Source organism: Mizuhopecten yessoensis, unplaced genomic scaffold (assembly GCF_002113885.1).
Source record: "Mizuhopecten yessoensis strain PY_sf001 unplaced genomic scaffold, ASM211388v2 scaffold431, whole genome shotgun sequence".
NCBI classification, from domain to species: Eukaryota; Metazoa; Mollusca; class Bivalvia; order Pectinida; family Pectinidae; genus Mizuhopecten; species Mizuhopecten yessoensis.
In genome coordinates this window covers 391,240-407,978 of record NW_018403543.1, presented here as the reverse complement: position 1 = coordinate 407,978, position 16,739 = coordinate 391,240, and the positions used below count along the sequence as shown (strand labels likewise).

Genomic DNA, 16,739 nt, shown 5'->3' with positions numbered 1-16,739 from the left:
GGTTTTATGTATTTCATGGAAGCCCAACGTGAAAGTTTCGGTTGTCAAATTTTGATGTGAACTCGAATAAACCACAGGGCAGTTACATTCGAAAAACTAAATGTCGACATAATGAAAAATGTATTGTCAATATAACTCTTGAATACCATATAACGTCTATTTAATTTTGCCATCAAATTTTTACGATAATAAAAAGTCTTAACTATACATGAACACAGGCAACCCAATGGCTCTTTGAGTACACCATTTTTCGTCATTTCAATGTGTAAATATAAAATTTCCATATTTCATATTAGTGTATATTTTATATTTTTCATTAAACGATTTTATAGGTCGCTTTATTGTTAAAAAAAGTAATGACATTGAAAGTAGTAAGATAATTTTTTCACTCTTCGTTCATATTATTTATTATAATTAATTTTAATTAAACTAGTAAAACATATATGTTTTGATAGTACAAACGACTGAACAGTATGAGTCAAAACACAAGCACACATAATCTCTCGAAAAAAAAACGGAAGGCGAAACGAGGTGCATCATAAATATGATATTGCAATTATAATAAGTTATTAAAAGGCTGTCTACAGTATCATAAACCATCCCTACTAGTTTTCTTACACATGTTAAATAAACGTTCTGCTTACCATTTTACCATGTTAACAATCGTATCAACCAATCAAGGCTTGGGTATGTAACATCAAAACTAGGCCTAAATAGAAAACAAATGAAAAAGGCATACTATTATTTTACTATTGTTACTTTAAGAAACATGCGATCGTTCATACTTGGAAATTACAATTCATATTCAAAGCAAGAGGGTTTGTTGATTAGCTCCACCTCAGTTAAGATAAACCACTTATAAACTGTTATGTGTAACATTGGGTCAACGACATGTTGTTTTATTGCAACAAACTTGCGCAGCGCTCTTCAGTACCGATACTCAATCAAAATGTACAGGTTTTCATAGCAGCTATAGCATAATGACAACAGCTGAAAGAGACATTTACTAATCCTATAAACGATTGCTGATACACAAATACAGTATTTACAAGACAAAGACGGCCAAAAAAGTAATGCAAAGATAAAAAAAAAAAATGTAACATGTTATACACGTGTTTGTACGTGTGATATAGGATTGTACTGGCCATCCATCTTAATAATGTCGCGTGCCAGCACGTCATTTCCTGTTTGAAACACTGACACGTATAACAGTTTAGGGCATGTTCGAATTTGTAAATAAAACATGATTGCGGGAAAAAAAATGTATGGATCAATTTTGTGATCTGTTAATCAATATGAATAAATTTTAAAGTGGACAAGACAAACACAAAATGCTTTATTCTATGAATTTCGGACATATGATATGTCTCACTACAGTGTGAAATAACATAAAAGTTATTTAAATTTAGTAACTTATATAGCGTTTTATATGTTTCACCAAAATTAAACAAAAAATCTACAAAAAACAAAAGAGAGATAAACAGATGACACCAGACAAAATTGTTCCGTTTGTTGATGTCTGTCCGGTTTGTGAAAGGACAATTTTAATGCTTCCATCTACTTGATTGAAGTAAAACCATTTCAAAATATAAGCACGCTTTTCTAGCAAAACTATTCATCAATAAACCGGAAGCGGTAAATGGCAACAGAAATGGTTAACATTGTTGTCGTCACGGAGAAGTAAATTTACGATATTCTTTTTATTATGTTAATTAGAATTTTAAATAGTTAATTATCCATCATAATACATTTCGCTAGCATGAAAATACATCAACTATAACCATTGCACTCGTGCCTCGTATTCATGAAAATATACACTGCTATACACTCGAAATAAGTATGGTTTTCAAAGGGCAACCATGTCAACTCCATTTGCAGTGAGAATGGCAATCCAATCTAAACGTTAACACGCATCCAACGCACTTTTATTCAATGTTAAAAAAAGTAAATATCATTTGTTAGCATTGTTATCATAGTGTCACAGAAAAAAATGGATTTGTAATACGTTATTCATTAAAATATTTCAATTCGACCCTAAGTCTTATCCTTTTTTTACTTTCGTTTGCGATATCTAGGTAAGTAATATTTTGGTTCAAATAACGAGATCAACCACGCATTTAAATCGTGATCAATATAACTCTTGTTTTTGATATCTCTTTCTACGTGTCGAGGAAATGTTGAGTACAAGAAAATGATATCGATTTCATATTTGATATATTTACTGTATGTTTATCCAAATATTTCCGGTTCCATTACTCTGTCAATAAAACATGGTTCTGTTAACTGAATATCAGAGGCATAAATAGACGCTTCATTAGAGTGAATCAGTAAAGAAACCTTAAAAACAAACAATGATCTTGTTGCATTTTGTCTATTTCGATTTTAAATATTTTCGAATATTCAAAAGAGATCACAAAAATGTATCTGTGCATGAAGACAAAATATAGGAGAATACATTTGATTTGAATTGATCAACACAAGCTTTTCACAATTAATTCAAATGTGCAAAATACACATAAAATCTTGAAGCATAAGACACATTTCATAAAAAGTATTATTGTATTGAAGCTTAAGATCTGGTTTAAACAGTTACCAAACTACGATATCCTGATTTCCGCATACTTAAGAACCTTTTTTTTTTTCTTTTTTAAATATCTATCTAGATCAAGCTCAGATTATTGAAGTATCTAAAAAAAAAATCATACGTTTTCCAATTGTCTTTTCATGTGGAAAAAAATATCTGATTGATTCTTGTTGATCAATTGGGATAAAGAAATTCTAATTTCTTGAACCTTTTGATAGCTTGGAACCAAACATAACAGAAAAAATAACGTATTGTTAGCTAAATTTTGAAAAAAGTCACAAAATAAGCACGAGAAAACTCTAAACGAATACAAATTATTTATTTTTTTATATATTCTAGGAATTAAACCAAACAATACAATATCATCTTCTCGATTTAGTCTCGCTAAAAACTACCCGTTTACTTTCAAGTGCAATGTGTATTTCGCGCACTTATTATAACTAAGTTACAAAAGAAGTGCTCTTAAGTAGTTTGTCTTGTTATGATGTTTTATTGACTATTGAAAAACACTACAAGGATTAGCAGAAAACACGTTTTCTGTTGTATCTATTCACAATTTCCAAATAGACACAAAAATTAAGGACAGATTAGCTGTTGTTCTCCAAAACAAAAGAACTAAAAAAGAAGATAAAAAAAAAATCAAAGAAATGTCTGACACATCAAAGTGCAAAAAAAACCTGTATAATACAAGAAGCTTGTTGATTTAAATGTTGTCCGTGATAGCGTGTCTAGAGATAGGGGTCTACTGCAGTGATGCTATAGTTTCTTTGCGGATATATACAGGTTACGTTATGTAAGACTGGGGTGGCCGTTCTATTTTAACATACTTCTCAGGAAAGATAGCTTCATACATATGATACATTTTCGAATAAGGCATTATATATAATAACGGAAAATCAGACTGACCATGCAAATAAGTCGTGTATTATGATGAATCTGTGTAATCATTAGAGTATATCATGAATTACATGTCCTAATCAAGCATTCCTATGTATTCTTATCAAACGTGTCTTCATAAATAACATCATTAGCAAACATGTTTCACTAATTATATCTTTAACAAACATATCAATATGAGAACCATCCTCAAAAACTATATCTATGTGAACGCCAACCTCAACTAAAACATTTATAAAATTACATATCTATATGAATTACATTCTTAAGAATTATATCTTCACCAATTACATCAATAAACTTATTTATAAAGTTACGTCCTAAACAAACATTTCTATATTAATAACATCCTAAACATATCTTTATGAATGCTAAACCTACAAACATATCTATATTAATTGCACACCAAACATCCGTAGCAAACGTTTATCTGTTCATAACATTCTTAACAAAAATGTCTTTATTTCATTTTGTAACTTTAACTAAAGAGAACAGTATTCTATTTGGTTTGGGAGAAAACAATCTTCTAAATAGGATACGAAAATACTGTGTGTCTTTTCTGCATTTGCTTGGTTTAATACCACGAATGAGTATGTCATTTGTTTCAATATCTAAAGAGACGAAAAGATATCATAACAATTTGGTGTACGTTATTTTACTCTTCTATTTCACAAACACACTGCCTTCATACCATTATATTGATATAGTGATTATTGTAGTACAAACAGACATATGCTTTGTACAACAAACGCTAAACGTGTCGATACTATATTAACTGATAGGAAAATGGCTATACTTATAACATTACACTTTGATAAATGTTTTCATATTGATAGATTATATATGAATACATTTGCAATGCTCTGAGCTCTACAGGAAACATAACCCCACTTTTAAGTAATTTGATTTTAAATGAATAGAAAACAAATGCTATGGCGAAAATTCCAGCAATTAGTGTCAGCAAAATCAGGTTCGAAGCGTAGCGAGTAGAAATCAAATAATGCATTAATAAGTCCCTTGTCATTAATGCAAAACCTTCATTTTCAAGTTTGCAATTGTTACCCTAATGATAGAAGCGATTTTCATAAAGGGTTATACACTGACATTCAGTAATATTTCGGTCGAAGTACAATTACTAGAGTTTCTTTTCTATAAAGAAGTGTTAAGATATAAAGACTTAAATCAAGATACACAATAAGCTACTTTAAATCAATATCATCATTCAAAGGTTGCATTTAATAAGTATAAACAAATGATGCTAAACGTAATATGATAGTGATTTCGGGTAGCATGTGTTCACATGTGTCAACATAGAACGGGTTTGTGTCGCGTACTGTAACACAGATTGACATCATCAAGACAGCACGCTCCGTCACTAGTTTATAAACTGTTACACACAGAGATTTTATTTCGGGGATCGGAATCTTTAATATGGCAGTAATCAGGGTAATGATAGAAAGATGAGCTCCCAACCGGTGACACGCTTCGACTCCCTCACCAGTATTGTACGTGGCACAATGGAGATACAAACCCGAGCTACCCCCCGCTATGATCCTGGTCCGGAAATCTCTTCCTCACTATGTTTATGTATCGCTGGCATTCAGTAGACCACAGAATGGGTTCCTGCTGACAAGAAAGTAAGCGGGTCAAGCGAAAGTCGGCTACAAACGATCAAATGTATAATATAATAGGTTACCAGCGCCTGTATATAGAGGTATATCGATATATAACCTTTTTTGCCGTCTTTGCGGGGTTCATGATGTTCTTCCTGATATTGTGTATTGTGTTGACTCTAGGGTTGTTTTATTTTTTGTACTTTTTCCGTATTTGTTTTAAAGTAAATTAGTTATGTATACAGGCATACGATTAATGAATTTAACTGATAACTCTAGTTCTAGTGGTTGTTATATGAAAATTCATACTGTGGTTTATACTTCTCAAATTAACATTATTTTTTAATTGATATTGTAGGTGTCACATGTTCTACATAAAAAGGTTAAAAGAACATAAATAGAATACAATATATCAAAAATCACAGTTTATAAATTGACAATAATATAAACAAAGCATAAAAATAGGGTAAAATATATACATGGAATAGAGTGTATTAAAATAAAACAGTATATAAATTGGATACAATTAAGAAATGGGACACAATATATAAACGGGATACAATGTATATAAATAGGATATAATGTATATACAATGTATAAATATTATATGATACCGATACTTATAGCATATAAACATGGTACAGTATGATGCATAATATAACGTTTACGTGAACAAAAATCGAGACCTTTTATATGTAAGTGTACAAATAATATATATTCAAACAAAAATGATTCTATTCTACACAAAAAATTGAACCGCTATATGATTACGACATACAAATGTAGTGTCAAAGTTGGTATTATTGGTGTTTTACGGAGAAAGTGAGACGATGTGGGTATTATATCTACGTGTTGATCAGCACAACTCAATATACATATATATATATGTATTTGCGCATATTTATCTAATTCATATACTCGTCTTTAAACAAAATTTATATACACAAAAAAATGTATATACTCCTTTGATACCTGAATATGTTTTTGAATTATAAAGCAGGTTTTTAGCTTTCCTTCTATAGTGTATTAATTAATTAGTAGTAACATATTTTCGTAGAACAAGTTACTCAACCTGGGGAATAAAATAGTATGTCTGTCTAAGTTCCATGGCATTACAAATGATTACTTTTTTTTCTGAAAAAGGTCAAAAGTGAAAAACTGTCTTTTGATTCAATAGGTTTGATTGACAAATTTGTTCTTAGTACTTTGATATTCAGTTATTTTGAGCACTAATTTGTATACTCGTTTTGTTTTGTTCTGCGATTATATTAAAGTTATTCCAGTTGATTTATTTTTATCAAGAGACATCCTAATTGGGTGGTTTTTTTCTGAAATGTTCTACTTGCAAACAAGATAAATTTTCATATGGGTTTCGCATTAATAAACTTTAAATCAAGCTACCAACGTTCCGTTATCGATTAGTGAATGATATTTCCTGAGATAGGGGTATCATTTAAGGAAGGGAGTAAGGTTAACTCCACATTATGTAGACAATATACTACCAAAGGGAACGCTCGATTATCGTACCAGTTGAAAAAAATGAAAAACATAATTACCGGAAATTTAAAAAGCAAGCGGACACCAATTGCATCCGAACTGAGGTTTCGGCAGCAGGTGCGAGAGTCTTTACTCTCGTAGAAATAGTATAAAAAACATTATCATAATTCTTGCGATTCGTCAGATGCATAGTTCTATCGGAAAACAAATATTGTGAACACAAGCGGAGATGTGAGAGGTGATGACGAATTACCAGTTATAGCAGGGGGCGTGACGCACACATCCCGTTCTTGATTCTCATTGGTCTTTGAAATATGGCATGGATCAATAGAAGATCATATAAATGTATGCGCGTTAGCATAATTTCCCCGACACTTTACATTTGCTAGACTCCGACGTTTAAAGTGTAAGAAGTTCCGGGATTTAGATACATGTAGGTGAGTATTTCATTTTCTTCATTTCAATATTAGTTATTTGTAGAATATTCAATATCGATTATTTGGTACGATGGTGTATCATAAAATTAATAATATTTCGCGTTATATTGTGAATGACATTCAATAAATATGAGTATTCTAAATATCTGTAAAACAATCAACGAGTTGAGTTTAATAAATATATAGCAATACGTTAGTGGAACTAACATAACCACTGTTTCTTGTCCATGAAAATTATAGTTCGATAAAGAAACGTTACTGATCTTTCTGATTATTATTGTGAAAGGATAATGTAGCTGACATTTTTTATGAAGTAAAAACAAAGAACAAAACACTAAGATGAATCGTTGCTTATCAATTAATTGCTGTAGTTTATATAATATAGCGCTACACACAATTTGTAACAATGAACACTTTGGTGGCTGACTTTAAAATTGTTTTTAATATACATCCATTGTAAAATCAGCTTTCCAAATTCAACAAAAAAATAGTGTATATTAAATATTACAATGATTCCAAAAATAAGTTAAAAAAATTAAATAAAGATTTGCAAAGGTTTTATTTTTTCTATTTAGAACGGCAATATATCCTTCTATTGTAAATCAACTTTCTTAAGTTATATCAGTTATATGAATTAATACCTACCATACATTTGATTAATTGTTAATATTCTTTTAAAAAATTCCTTACTCAAATCAAAACATTACTAAAAAAACCATGCAATATCTAAATTGTTTGAAAATGTATACATGCAAAGGTAAATAGTGTGGCCTCAAGCTTCACGCATGGCTGACACGTGCGTTATTCGACCTCTGATCTGCCACGAGGTATGACGGGATATTTACACTAATTGGAGGCACGCGACAGTATATTGTCTACATATCTGAAAAGTTCAGTGAAATATCATACCTGGTTTTAACAGTGTGACAGACAGGCGTCCTGAGTAATATCTCCGTTTTAATCAAGTTATCCTCTAGCTATAGAACGAGAGTCAAAATACGAGTAGCATCCTGTGTTGGTGTAGGCTTATCAAATTTATAAAAAAAAAAATCATGATTTGTATGTGATCAATTCAATTTTAGCTTTAAAATATGACAATGGACACTTTTGCTTAAAAAGAAGCGTTTCATTTTCATTTGATATTTAAAGATACATGTTTCTTCATATTCAAGATATTTATATTAACATATCCTTAAAATTTTCTAACGCTTTTTATCTATAGTGTTATATTTTACAACACTCTTTATCTCAAAATAAATCCACACGCGCAGCTGTTCGTTGGGTTTATATACATAATGTACTATATTTTAAAGAAGATGTTTAAAGAGATTACACCTGAATTAACAGAGGTAGCTAAGACTTTCTACTCACATACCTTAGTTTTCAATGGTGCCACCTGTTCGTGTAATACTATCAAGCCGTTGGAGCATCCTAAAACGTTTCAATTTGTCACCCTCCCAGCCATAAAACCACGTAATGGATGTGTATGTCACACATTGTTGCGCAATGTTCCCTGAAAGTGAAAAGAAACTGATACAAGTGATAAGCGTGGTTTTGAAGGTTCTTCTAACGGGACACATTGTCGTGGCATTTATGTCTCGCAAAGAATAGATATCTTTTATAATATTAAAAGAAGAAGAATTGCATTTTGTTTTAGTATGCAACTTTATTATATATTTGATCATTAATTTTCTGAAATATGATATTATTGTATGACATATAGGTTATTGAAAAGACAAACATTTTAAAGTAAAAGAGCGATGCTTAAGAGTATCTGTGTTACCGGAAAATGTACAAAACTGTATTTTTTTTGTAAACAAAGGAAAATATGATTGCCTTTAGCAATATCATTATATAATATGAAAACATAACAGTTAGGACAACAATAATGAATTCATGATATGTAAGGAAAATATAAATTAATTTTATAACATCGAATTAAAAAGAAATGCAAGTTTTGTATTTTCGGAATTCCAGCAGGAACAATAGTCGTGTATTATAAAGTTTCTTATACAAAGTTCTCTATTTGCATCATAGAATGTGCATTTCTGTCCTATTCACCACGGGAATTAATGTCATTAGTCGGGGCGTTTAACTCATGTTCGCCCTGACATCATAGAGGGGCGTGTTTTTGATAGGCTCCATTATGATGTAATTGAAAACGACAAGAGTGGGAGGGAGATAATTCAGGGCAAACGAAAATGACATATTGTTATTTGTAAACCCATCGGAAATTGAATCAGGTCTTTGTTCAATGTTTGATATGCGAAACAGTCTGAAACTTAACATCGGATCCGGTCACGTGTGCAGTAGCTAAAAAAGACATACTCTATTTTAACATTAATTGGTCGAGCGTGAGATTAAGTAAAAACTATAGTTAAAGGTGCCAATATGTGCTCAGTCATACCCTTGTTTTTCTTTTCATGTTTTATAAGACAAGGTTTCTTTCGTAATCTTTTTATTTTCTTTAATAATGAAATATAAAACTGTATGTCGACCTAAAGCTACTATCAATAAGACTTTTAAAGAAAAGAAAAAATTAATGTCCTTTTAAACTGAACCTGCGAAACACAAATATTTTTCAGCGAGATAATAAACCACGATGGTACTTATTAATTTGAATCGTATAACGTAGCCAAATTGCTACTCGATATCAGTGTATAAGGCACATACATTATCTGTGACTTGGTAGATATTGTTAACTCTAAACATTTGATAAATATCCCAATTAAAGAAAATTAATTTTGTTCTTAAATTCCAATGGCAAGTCAACACTTTCGTTTTACTGTATTCAAACAATGATATATACATTATTAATTGTACTATCATAATACACTTGAAGATACAAAGCATGCTTTTATTGCTTGTGCCACAATCAAACTTAATAAAGTAAACCATTCGAAAAATTGGGCATCTCAGAATTTCAATTAAATTGTCATTAAATAATTTTAACAGAAGCGAAACAGTTGCATTAAAAAGACGATACTAAAAATGACTATTTATAGCCTTATAATGTTAAACACTGATTAAAGGTATGCTTATCAGAAGGTGGGATGAGTAGGTTGGTAATGTGTGATATTTCAAGCCGTTTTTTTCTTTTATGAAATTGTGATGACAAGTTTGTTCTCGCTTTACTGTCCAACAAAGATGAATGATAACACAATGTCTGTTGCTACGTTATAAAATCACACATTTTCTTTTCATAAATACAACATGTTTTGTTTTATGGCAGACTGTAGTCAACCTTGAGTGATGTGTTCACGCGTTAAGATCACAGAAACCAACGGTACTCTCCGTGTGAATAGAAAAGTAATAAAAGGATATCGGAGAATAAGTTACGAGAATTTAAAGGACGTTGATAGCTTTTCATTGCCATTAAACCTTGAGTAAAATAACCTACGGTCATTATGTCATACTTTGAAATGCATTACGTGTACGGGTAATAACAATACATTGGAAATCGTTCTCTATCATTTCTGTGTAATCATGTCCATCAAATTTCTTTGAGTCATAAAACTTTTTTTTTAACTTTCAAGCACAAATTTGAAGTAGCATCTCTTCAAAAATCTATTTTATCAATATGTCACACTTTTCCTATGAATTTGGCAGGGCGGTGATAATGCTTGTGTTTTACCGTAAAATTTTACAACATTTTCCGAAATATTGCCAATCGAATCTTCCTCAGTAAAATATTTACTTCATTTGACCACCAATCAGTTTGATTCATCTAATGTTCATGTTTATAATTTGAATATTGTTAATTTCACCAGCTGATCTTAAACACTGCACGGACACTGTCGAAAGATTATTATGTAGATTAGACAAACTTTTTATTATTAATATTTCAAGGAAGTTAATTTCATAGTAATATAATGTCCTTATATTATTCATTTTCATAAAAAAAATACTTCATTAAGATTTAAGCAATCAATTTGAAATATACCTTCATGGATGTGTCAATCGACATTTTATTGTGATTTGATAATATTCATAAATAAAATATAACATAATAACTATAGGGTATTGTCTTGAAAATATATGAATGCGCATAGTACTTGAATATATATAATCGAAGTGATAATGTTTAGCGCATAGTCTGAAACAGATGTAAACATACATAATAAATGCTAACGAATATATTCTTGAACATACATGACACAACAAAATTGTTAGCATGAAGCTTAAATATAACTCAACGTGTATTATAATTGTTAGCGAATAGTCTTAAATTGATATAATTGTACATTACAATTGTAAGCATACATATTTACATTTAACCGAATGATGTACATAAAGAAAGTAAATGAAAACAATTGTTCTGGTATGTCTGTATGGATCTTTACTTCATTAGCATATTGTGGTTATCTAATTATACACAATATTTATGCTCTAAAACAGACATAGTTTATTGATTATACACACAGAAATATATACAGGACTATGAACAATTCTGCCAGACACAATACCAATGTACAGAAACTGTATGATACAGATAATAAAACTACGAAAGGATCCGCCTTCCTTTGTGCAGTGTTTAGAATATGATGAACGTATTCAATAGGGTTTTCTGAAGTCAACCACTGCCATCGCTGTTATAGGCGAGACAGGTGAAGTGTAGGGCACCGGAACAACAGAACGAGGCCGCTTACTCTTTCAGTCTAACCACACAGTATTAGCTTTTTTGATGCGAACAATGTTTTGCAGACAAAGACGTACTATCCCGAACCTCACGCCCATAGCGTGTTACTGATGACAAATGGAATCTCTCATCCGCCTAGATTATTTAACAAATAACCCATGGTTGTTAACTAATGCCGGGACATGCAGGGCGATCCAGGTTAAACAACAACTGGTTTTCAAATGCTAATTGAAGCCCAAGATGTATAATCAGAAGAAATTATCATTTGGGTATCTGTTATAATATTGTACATTTATCATTCGTCCTTACACTAAAGGAAGACCCTAGCGTAGCATCCACTCATGACTACCCATAATTGCACGTGTTAGGTCAAAAACTAATAATTTTGCAATCTGAACTACACGTTCTATGAACGTGGTAATTGATGTCATAATGCAATTCTGTGCTTGTGTGTCAAACTTTTTCAAAATAGATAGCTAATTCTTGTAGCTCCCTTTTCGTACAGAATAGGACCGGAAAGTCGGTATCCCTGGTTCTTCCAATCAAAAAACACTAGCTTTCGACTCAATCCCACACGTCTTTTCTATTTGTGTGTAAAATAAACTTGATAAATTTTCATCTCCTCTTTCAAATATTATAATTATATGATATTTGGATCACAGCAACGTTACACAATGTTCGTATCTTGTTACAAACCAGCCCCCAGGATGGGTTTAACTTTATAATATATTGCATTTTTCTACAGGAAATTGTGAATTTAATTGAAAAAAAGCTGTGGACCATAAAAGTATTTAAATGTAGAATTGTGTTTGTGTGTTTGCAGACAGTCCATGATGACCCTCACAGAAGAAGCAACGTTCCTACCCAGCATGCAGGACAGCAACTCGGACCGCATGTCTTCCCATCACAAATGGGACATTAACGATAATACTCTTCCGGTGGTAAGTAAACCCGTTAATTTTATAAGTTATATATATTTATTCACTGTACGCTCTTAATAGGCATATGACGGGTATTTGTTTTAGTTTCTCAAAATATGCTATAGTTGAAGAATTCATATATAGCAGTGTATTAATAAAAATACATTCAATTTTTACACACTTAAAACTAAAATAGTCAATGTCTGAAGTAGCGAGCATTTCAACATGTATTTTTACTTAAATTAAAAATGTTTGTAATAGTATTTGCATTTGTATATTTGGCAATCCAACACTATTGTCAAATCTATTTGATGTAGTAAAATCAACAATATGTCATTTTCAGTAATAACAAGGAAATTATTGATAAATTTAGGAAAGAAACAATAAAGCATGAAAAAAAAAGGAACATTTTTCGTTTTATTTTTTGACTTCACATAAAATATTACGAATCCGGAATAACTAAAGCGACCTTAGTAAACACAAAACGTAAATGAAAACTGCATTTTCGGTTTTTATTTCTTACATCAAAGTTCTCAAAAATAACAAAGATAAATCTACATAATATGCATTAGATACAAATGATTTTGTACAATTTCAAATTTTGTTTTCATGTTAACTAAAATGATGTATTAAAAAAATGCTGTTTCAAATCATATTGCACTCGTAGGAGGTTTTATCCAATTTAACATGTTTGTTTTAGGTTAACGAGTACGATGTGTTCAAAGAATGGCCTGACGGTAACTGTCGCTACGTGTACAGTGGGGATGTGGAAGACGGCAGGAGACATGTTAGTGGCTGGGCCATGCGTAACACCAACAACCATAATGCTCTCATCCTAAAGAAATCCTGTCTGGGTGTCTTTGTATGTAGTCATGACTGCTCACTTGACAGCGGAGACAAAGTCCATCTCAGACCAGCAATATGTGACAAAGCAAGGAGGAAGCAAGTTGGTAAATACCTTGTATATTACATAGTTTTCTTTTAAAGGACTAAGTCGATCTTTGCGTTCAAATATACGTCGAAACATGATGTTTTATTTAACTTAGCTGACAATGAAAACATTCGGTAACGAATGGCACATTTTTAAACAGAAGAATTGATTTTACTCCGACTTCTATTTTCAGGAAAAGCATGTCCGAATTCCCGCTGCTCAGGACGGTTGGAACTTATGTCCTGTAGAGGTCATTGTGGCTACCCTGTGACCCACTTTTGGCGGAATCTCCATGGTGCCATCTATTTCCAGGCGAAGGGAATCCACGACCATCCACAACCAGAGGTAAAGGCGTCCGCAGAAGCAAGACGGCATAACAAGATAATTCGGCAACAAGAAAAGTTAATGATGGTAGGTCTTACCATACATTATTTGTCTCTTTTTCTCTTTGCGATTACTCACACGTTTATAAATACATCTGCCTTTAATTCTCACGGATATGGTTACCTGTGACAAAAATAGACGACAACAAGTTCACAATCAGTTAAGACAATGAATATTTTCTGAGTCTTATAACTGGTGTACATTTGTAATACGTTGTAACATGAAAACAATGAAACAATGTCAATTGTGTGATTTGATATTTGCTAACCAAAGTACGTGTTGGGAAAATCGTTATCGAATAAGATAATAGTTAACATTGAATAATAGTAAGATTGAAGCAGGTTAATTACATGTCACGGCGTTTTTCTATTTCAGATGAATATTTCTGTACGAAAAAGACTTCGAGGATCCTCCAGTACTGGTGTTCACAAAGAAATACACAGAAAGAAATTGAAAAGTAAGTTGTCTTTAACTTAATTAATGTTTTTTATAGTTCCAGCAATATTTTTAATAAATTAAAGGAATTTTATTTTGTGATTTAGCCATCATTTAATTTAACAAGACAACTCTATTTATGATAATGAAACTAAGTGTGTATAAATATAATTTTAATGTACAGTTTTGATACGATTTCCAGGTTTTGACAACTTGTGCTCCTGTTCGCCGTTTGAGTGCACATGTGCCCATATCCGTGTGAATCAGTATCAATCAGCATATATGGACGGCCAACAACCGGATGTCCTAAGACGTTCTAACTCATGGACTCCACAGATATATGAGGCATCGTCATCACCATGGCAACGCCCTTTCTCATTGGACACAAATCACAATCAGTCAGGACTCTATAAATCATGTGACTTACAGGAAAATCGGCCTTATATACACGAGGAACAAAATCTATTATCCACTCTTTTCCCGTCTATGTCGAATCAGTCTAGAAACTATTCAGATTCCTCCGTCCACAACTCTGCTTTTTGTTCCAAGAGTGGTTCTGTTAACTTTTTACACAGATTCGGTTCCAGAGGTATCCCAATGCCAGAGATCTTGTATCCGGTATCTAGTCTACCTGTAGATCCTCAAGAGAGACCAGACTTTCGATCTTCTCGGCCCATTGATCGCTACGGAGAAAAGGACCCATTTGGATTTTTGTACGAATCTGACACGGATAAGGGTGTGGAGAATTCGCCTTCGGTCAGGGTAAAAGCCGAACCGGGGTGTGATGATTCATCAACTAGTCTTCTTGCACAAAAACAAGGCAAAGAAACGCAATACCTTTCAAATGTCATAGGAAATTCACTCCACGACACAACTACAAATAAGCTATGCGATGATTTTGTAAATATAGACGTCTTAGATCACAGTTCGCAGCTTTCAGCCTACCCTGACACGACTGAGTCGGATGTGTTTCAGTCGTTTGTACCCCGTTTCTCAACAGACATTCCTAATATGCCTCCTAGTACGAGCGGTCAGTGTCAAATGGTGACGTCGTCCACACCTCAGTATGTCGAACTGAAACCAATGAAACGCAACAACGACTCACGAAATCGCCGACCTTCGGACGGTATTCAGACACCTTTAAGTTATAATGCAAAACAATCAGAACATTCTAGTCAAAAACAGACAGACTCAAATTACCAATCTAGCGTGTTTAATGAATGCTTACCTTTTGGTGATATCTCTTCACATTCTGCGGGTGCGGCCCAGAGACCTCTATCAAACAGGTGTGACGTTCCCCCGGGGACTACCCGGCCCTACGGGACTGATGGTCACTGCGGACATTACCATAGCGATATGTATCAATGTCCCTCGGCCAATTGCTCCCAAATGAAACAACAGTTATGCAACCATAGCATCAACATAACACTCACCTATAATTAATTTGTTATTGAAAGGAAAGCATTGCATCAAAAGCATCATTTCTCTCAATGAATAATATATATGATGTGACCGAAAAAGGTAGAAAATAGCCTGTATATGCATGTGATAGCATTCTGTGGGATCTTCTTCAAGGTTGATAATTAAAAAAATACCAACCATTATGATACAAAAGTGATAAGGAGATATTGATAAATTAATAATAGTTTTGGTTGTAGATGAATATATTCATAAACTATTTTGAGGTCAGAATGATGTGGTTTTTAAACTGTGAATTTCAATGTGTTCGTGAACAATGCTTGATGATGTTTCCTATCAATTCTCCTCGCCCTGTGTATAAGTGCCATGCCGGTGGTAGTACGAACAGTAAGAATATAGAGGCCGGTGACATCCTATCCCCCGAAACCCCACATCCGTGGTAACTGTGTTTTAATTTTTGTCAGTATTATAGATTTGTATTTCTATGCAAGTGTAAATTCTGGTCAGTCTACGTAAATCTGATATTTTTCAGTGCCTTTTTGTATTCTATGTTGAATTTTCTATTCTTAATAAATCAAATGAAAGAAAAACGATGAGTGTGATTGTTTGTTTATAGTTTAAACACGTTTTAAAGCGATATCGTCCTGATATCACAATATCATATTCTTACACACCGGTTATAAATGCCCCATTAGTGACATCTGGAGTAACCGAGCCCAGCCTCATCCTATAGAATTGTAACACATAGTATTGATTACAACAAAGAAGACAAAACAACCCACATAAATTAATACAGTCAACGTCATATCACTATGTTACAACTGGGGCCAGCCCAAAATGACATAATAGGTTAAACATACAATCGTACACCCTCTAATGTTTATCTCGATATGATGAATATTTAGACCTTATAACTAAATAGAGTGTGTGATAGGGTGGGTTCATAACGGGATCATCCGACAAAAACATCTTTACAAAGAGAA

General features: G+C 32.5%; 1 protein-coding gene across 2 annotated transcripts; it reads left to right on the top strand.

Moving 5' to 3' along the window:
• Positions 1-6,967: 6,967 nt before the first annotated feature.
• On the top strand, positions 6,968-16,326 carry LOC110448533. Of its 2 annotated transcripts, none has more exons than XM_021494827.1 (6): positions 6,968-7,024; positions 12,491-12,608; positions 13,288-13,537; positions 13,712-13,929; positions 14,278-14,359; positions 14,540-16,326. In XM_021494827.1, exons 2-6 carry the CDS (start codon positions 12,498-12,500, stop codon positions 15,778-15,780), a joined length of 1,902 nt encoding a protein of 633 aa, XP_021350502.1. In that variant the 5' UTR covers positions 6,968-7,024; positions 12,491-12,497; the 3' UTR covers positions 15,781-16,326. The 2 variants fall into 2 exon arrangements, with proteins under 2 accessions (XP_021350502.1, XP_021350495.1); XM_021494820.1 differs by having other exon boundaries at positions 6,973-7,028.
• The last annotated feature ends 413 nt before the right edge of the window (positions 16,327-16,739 follow it).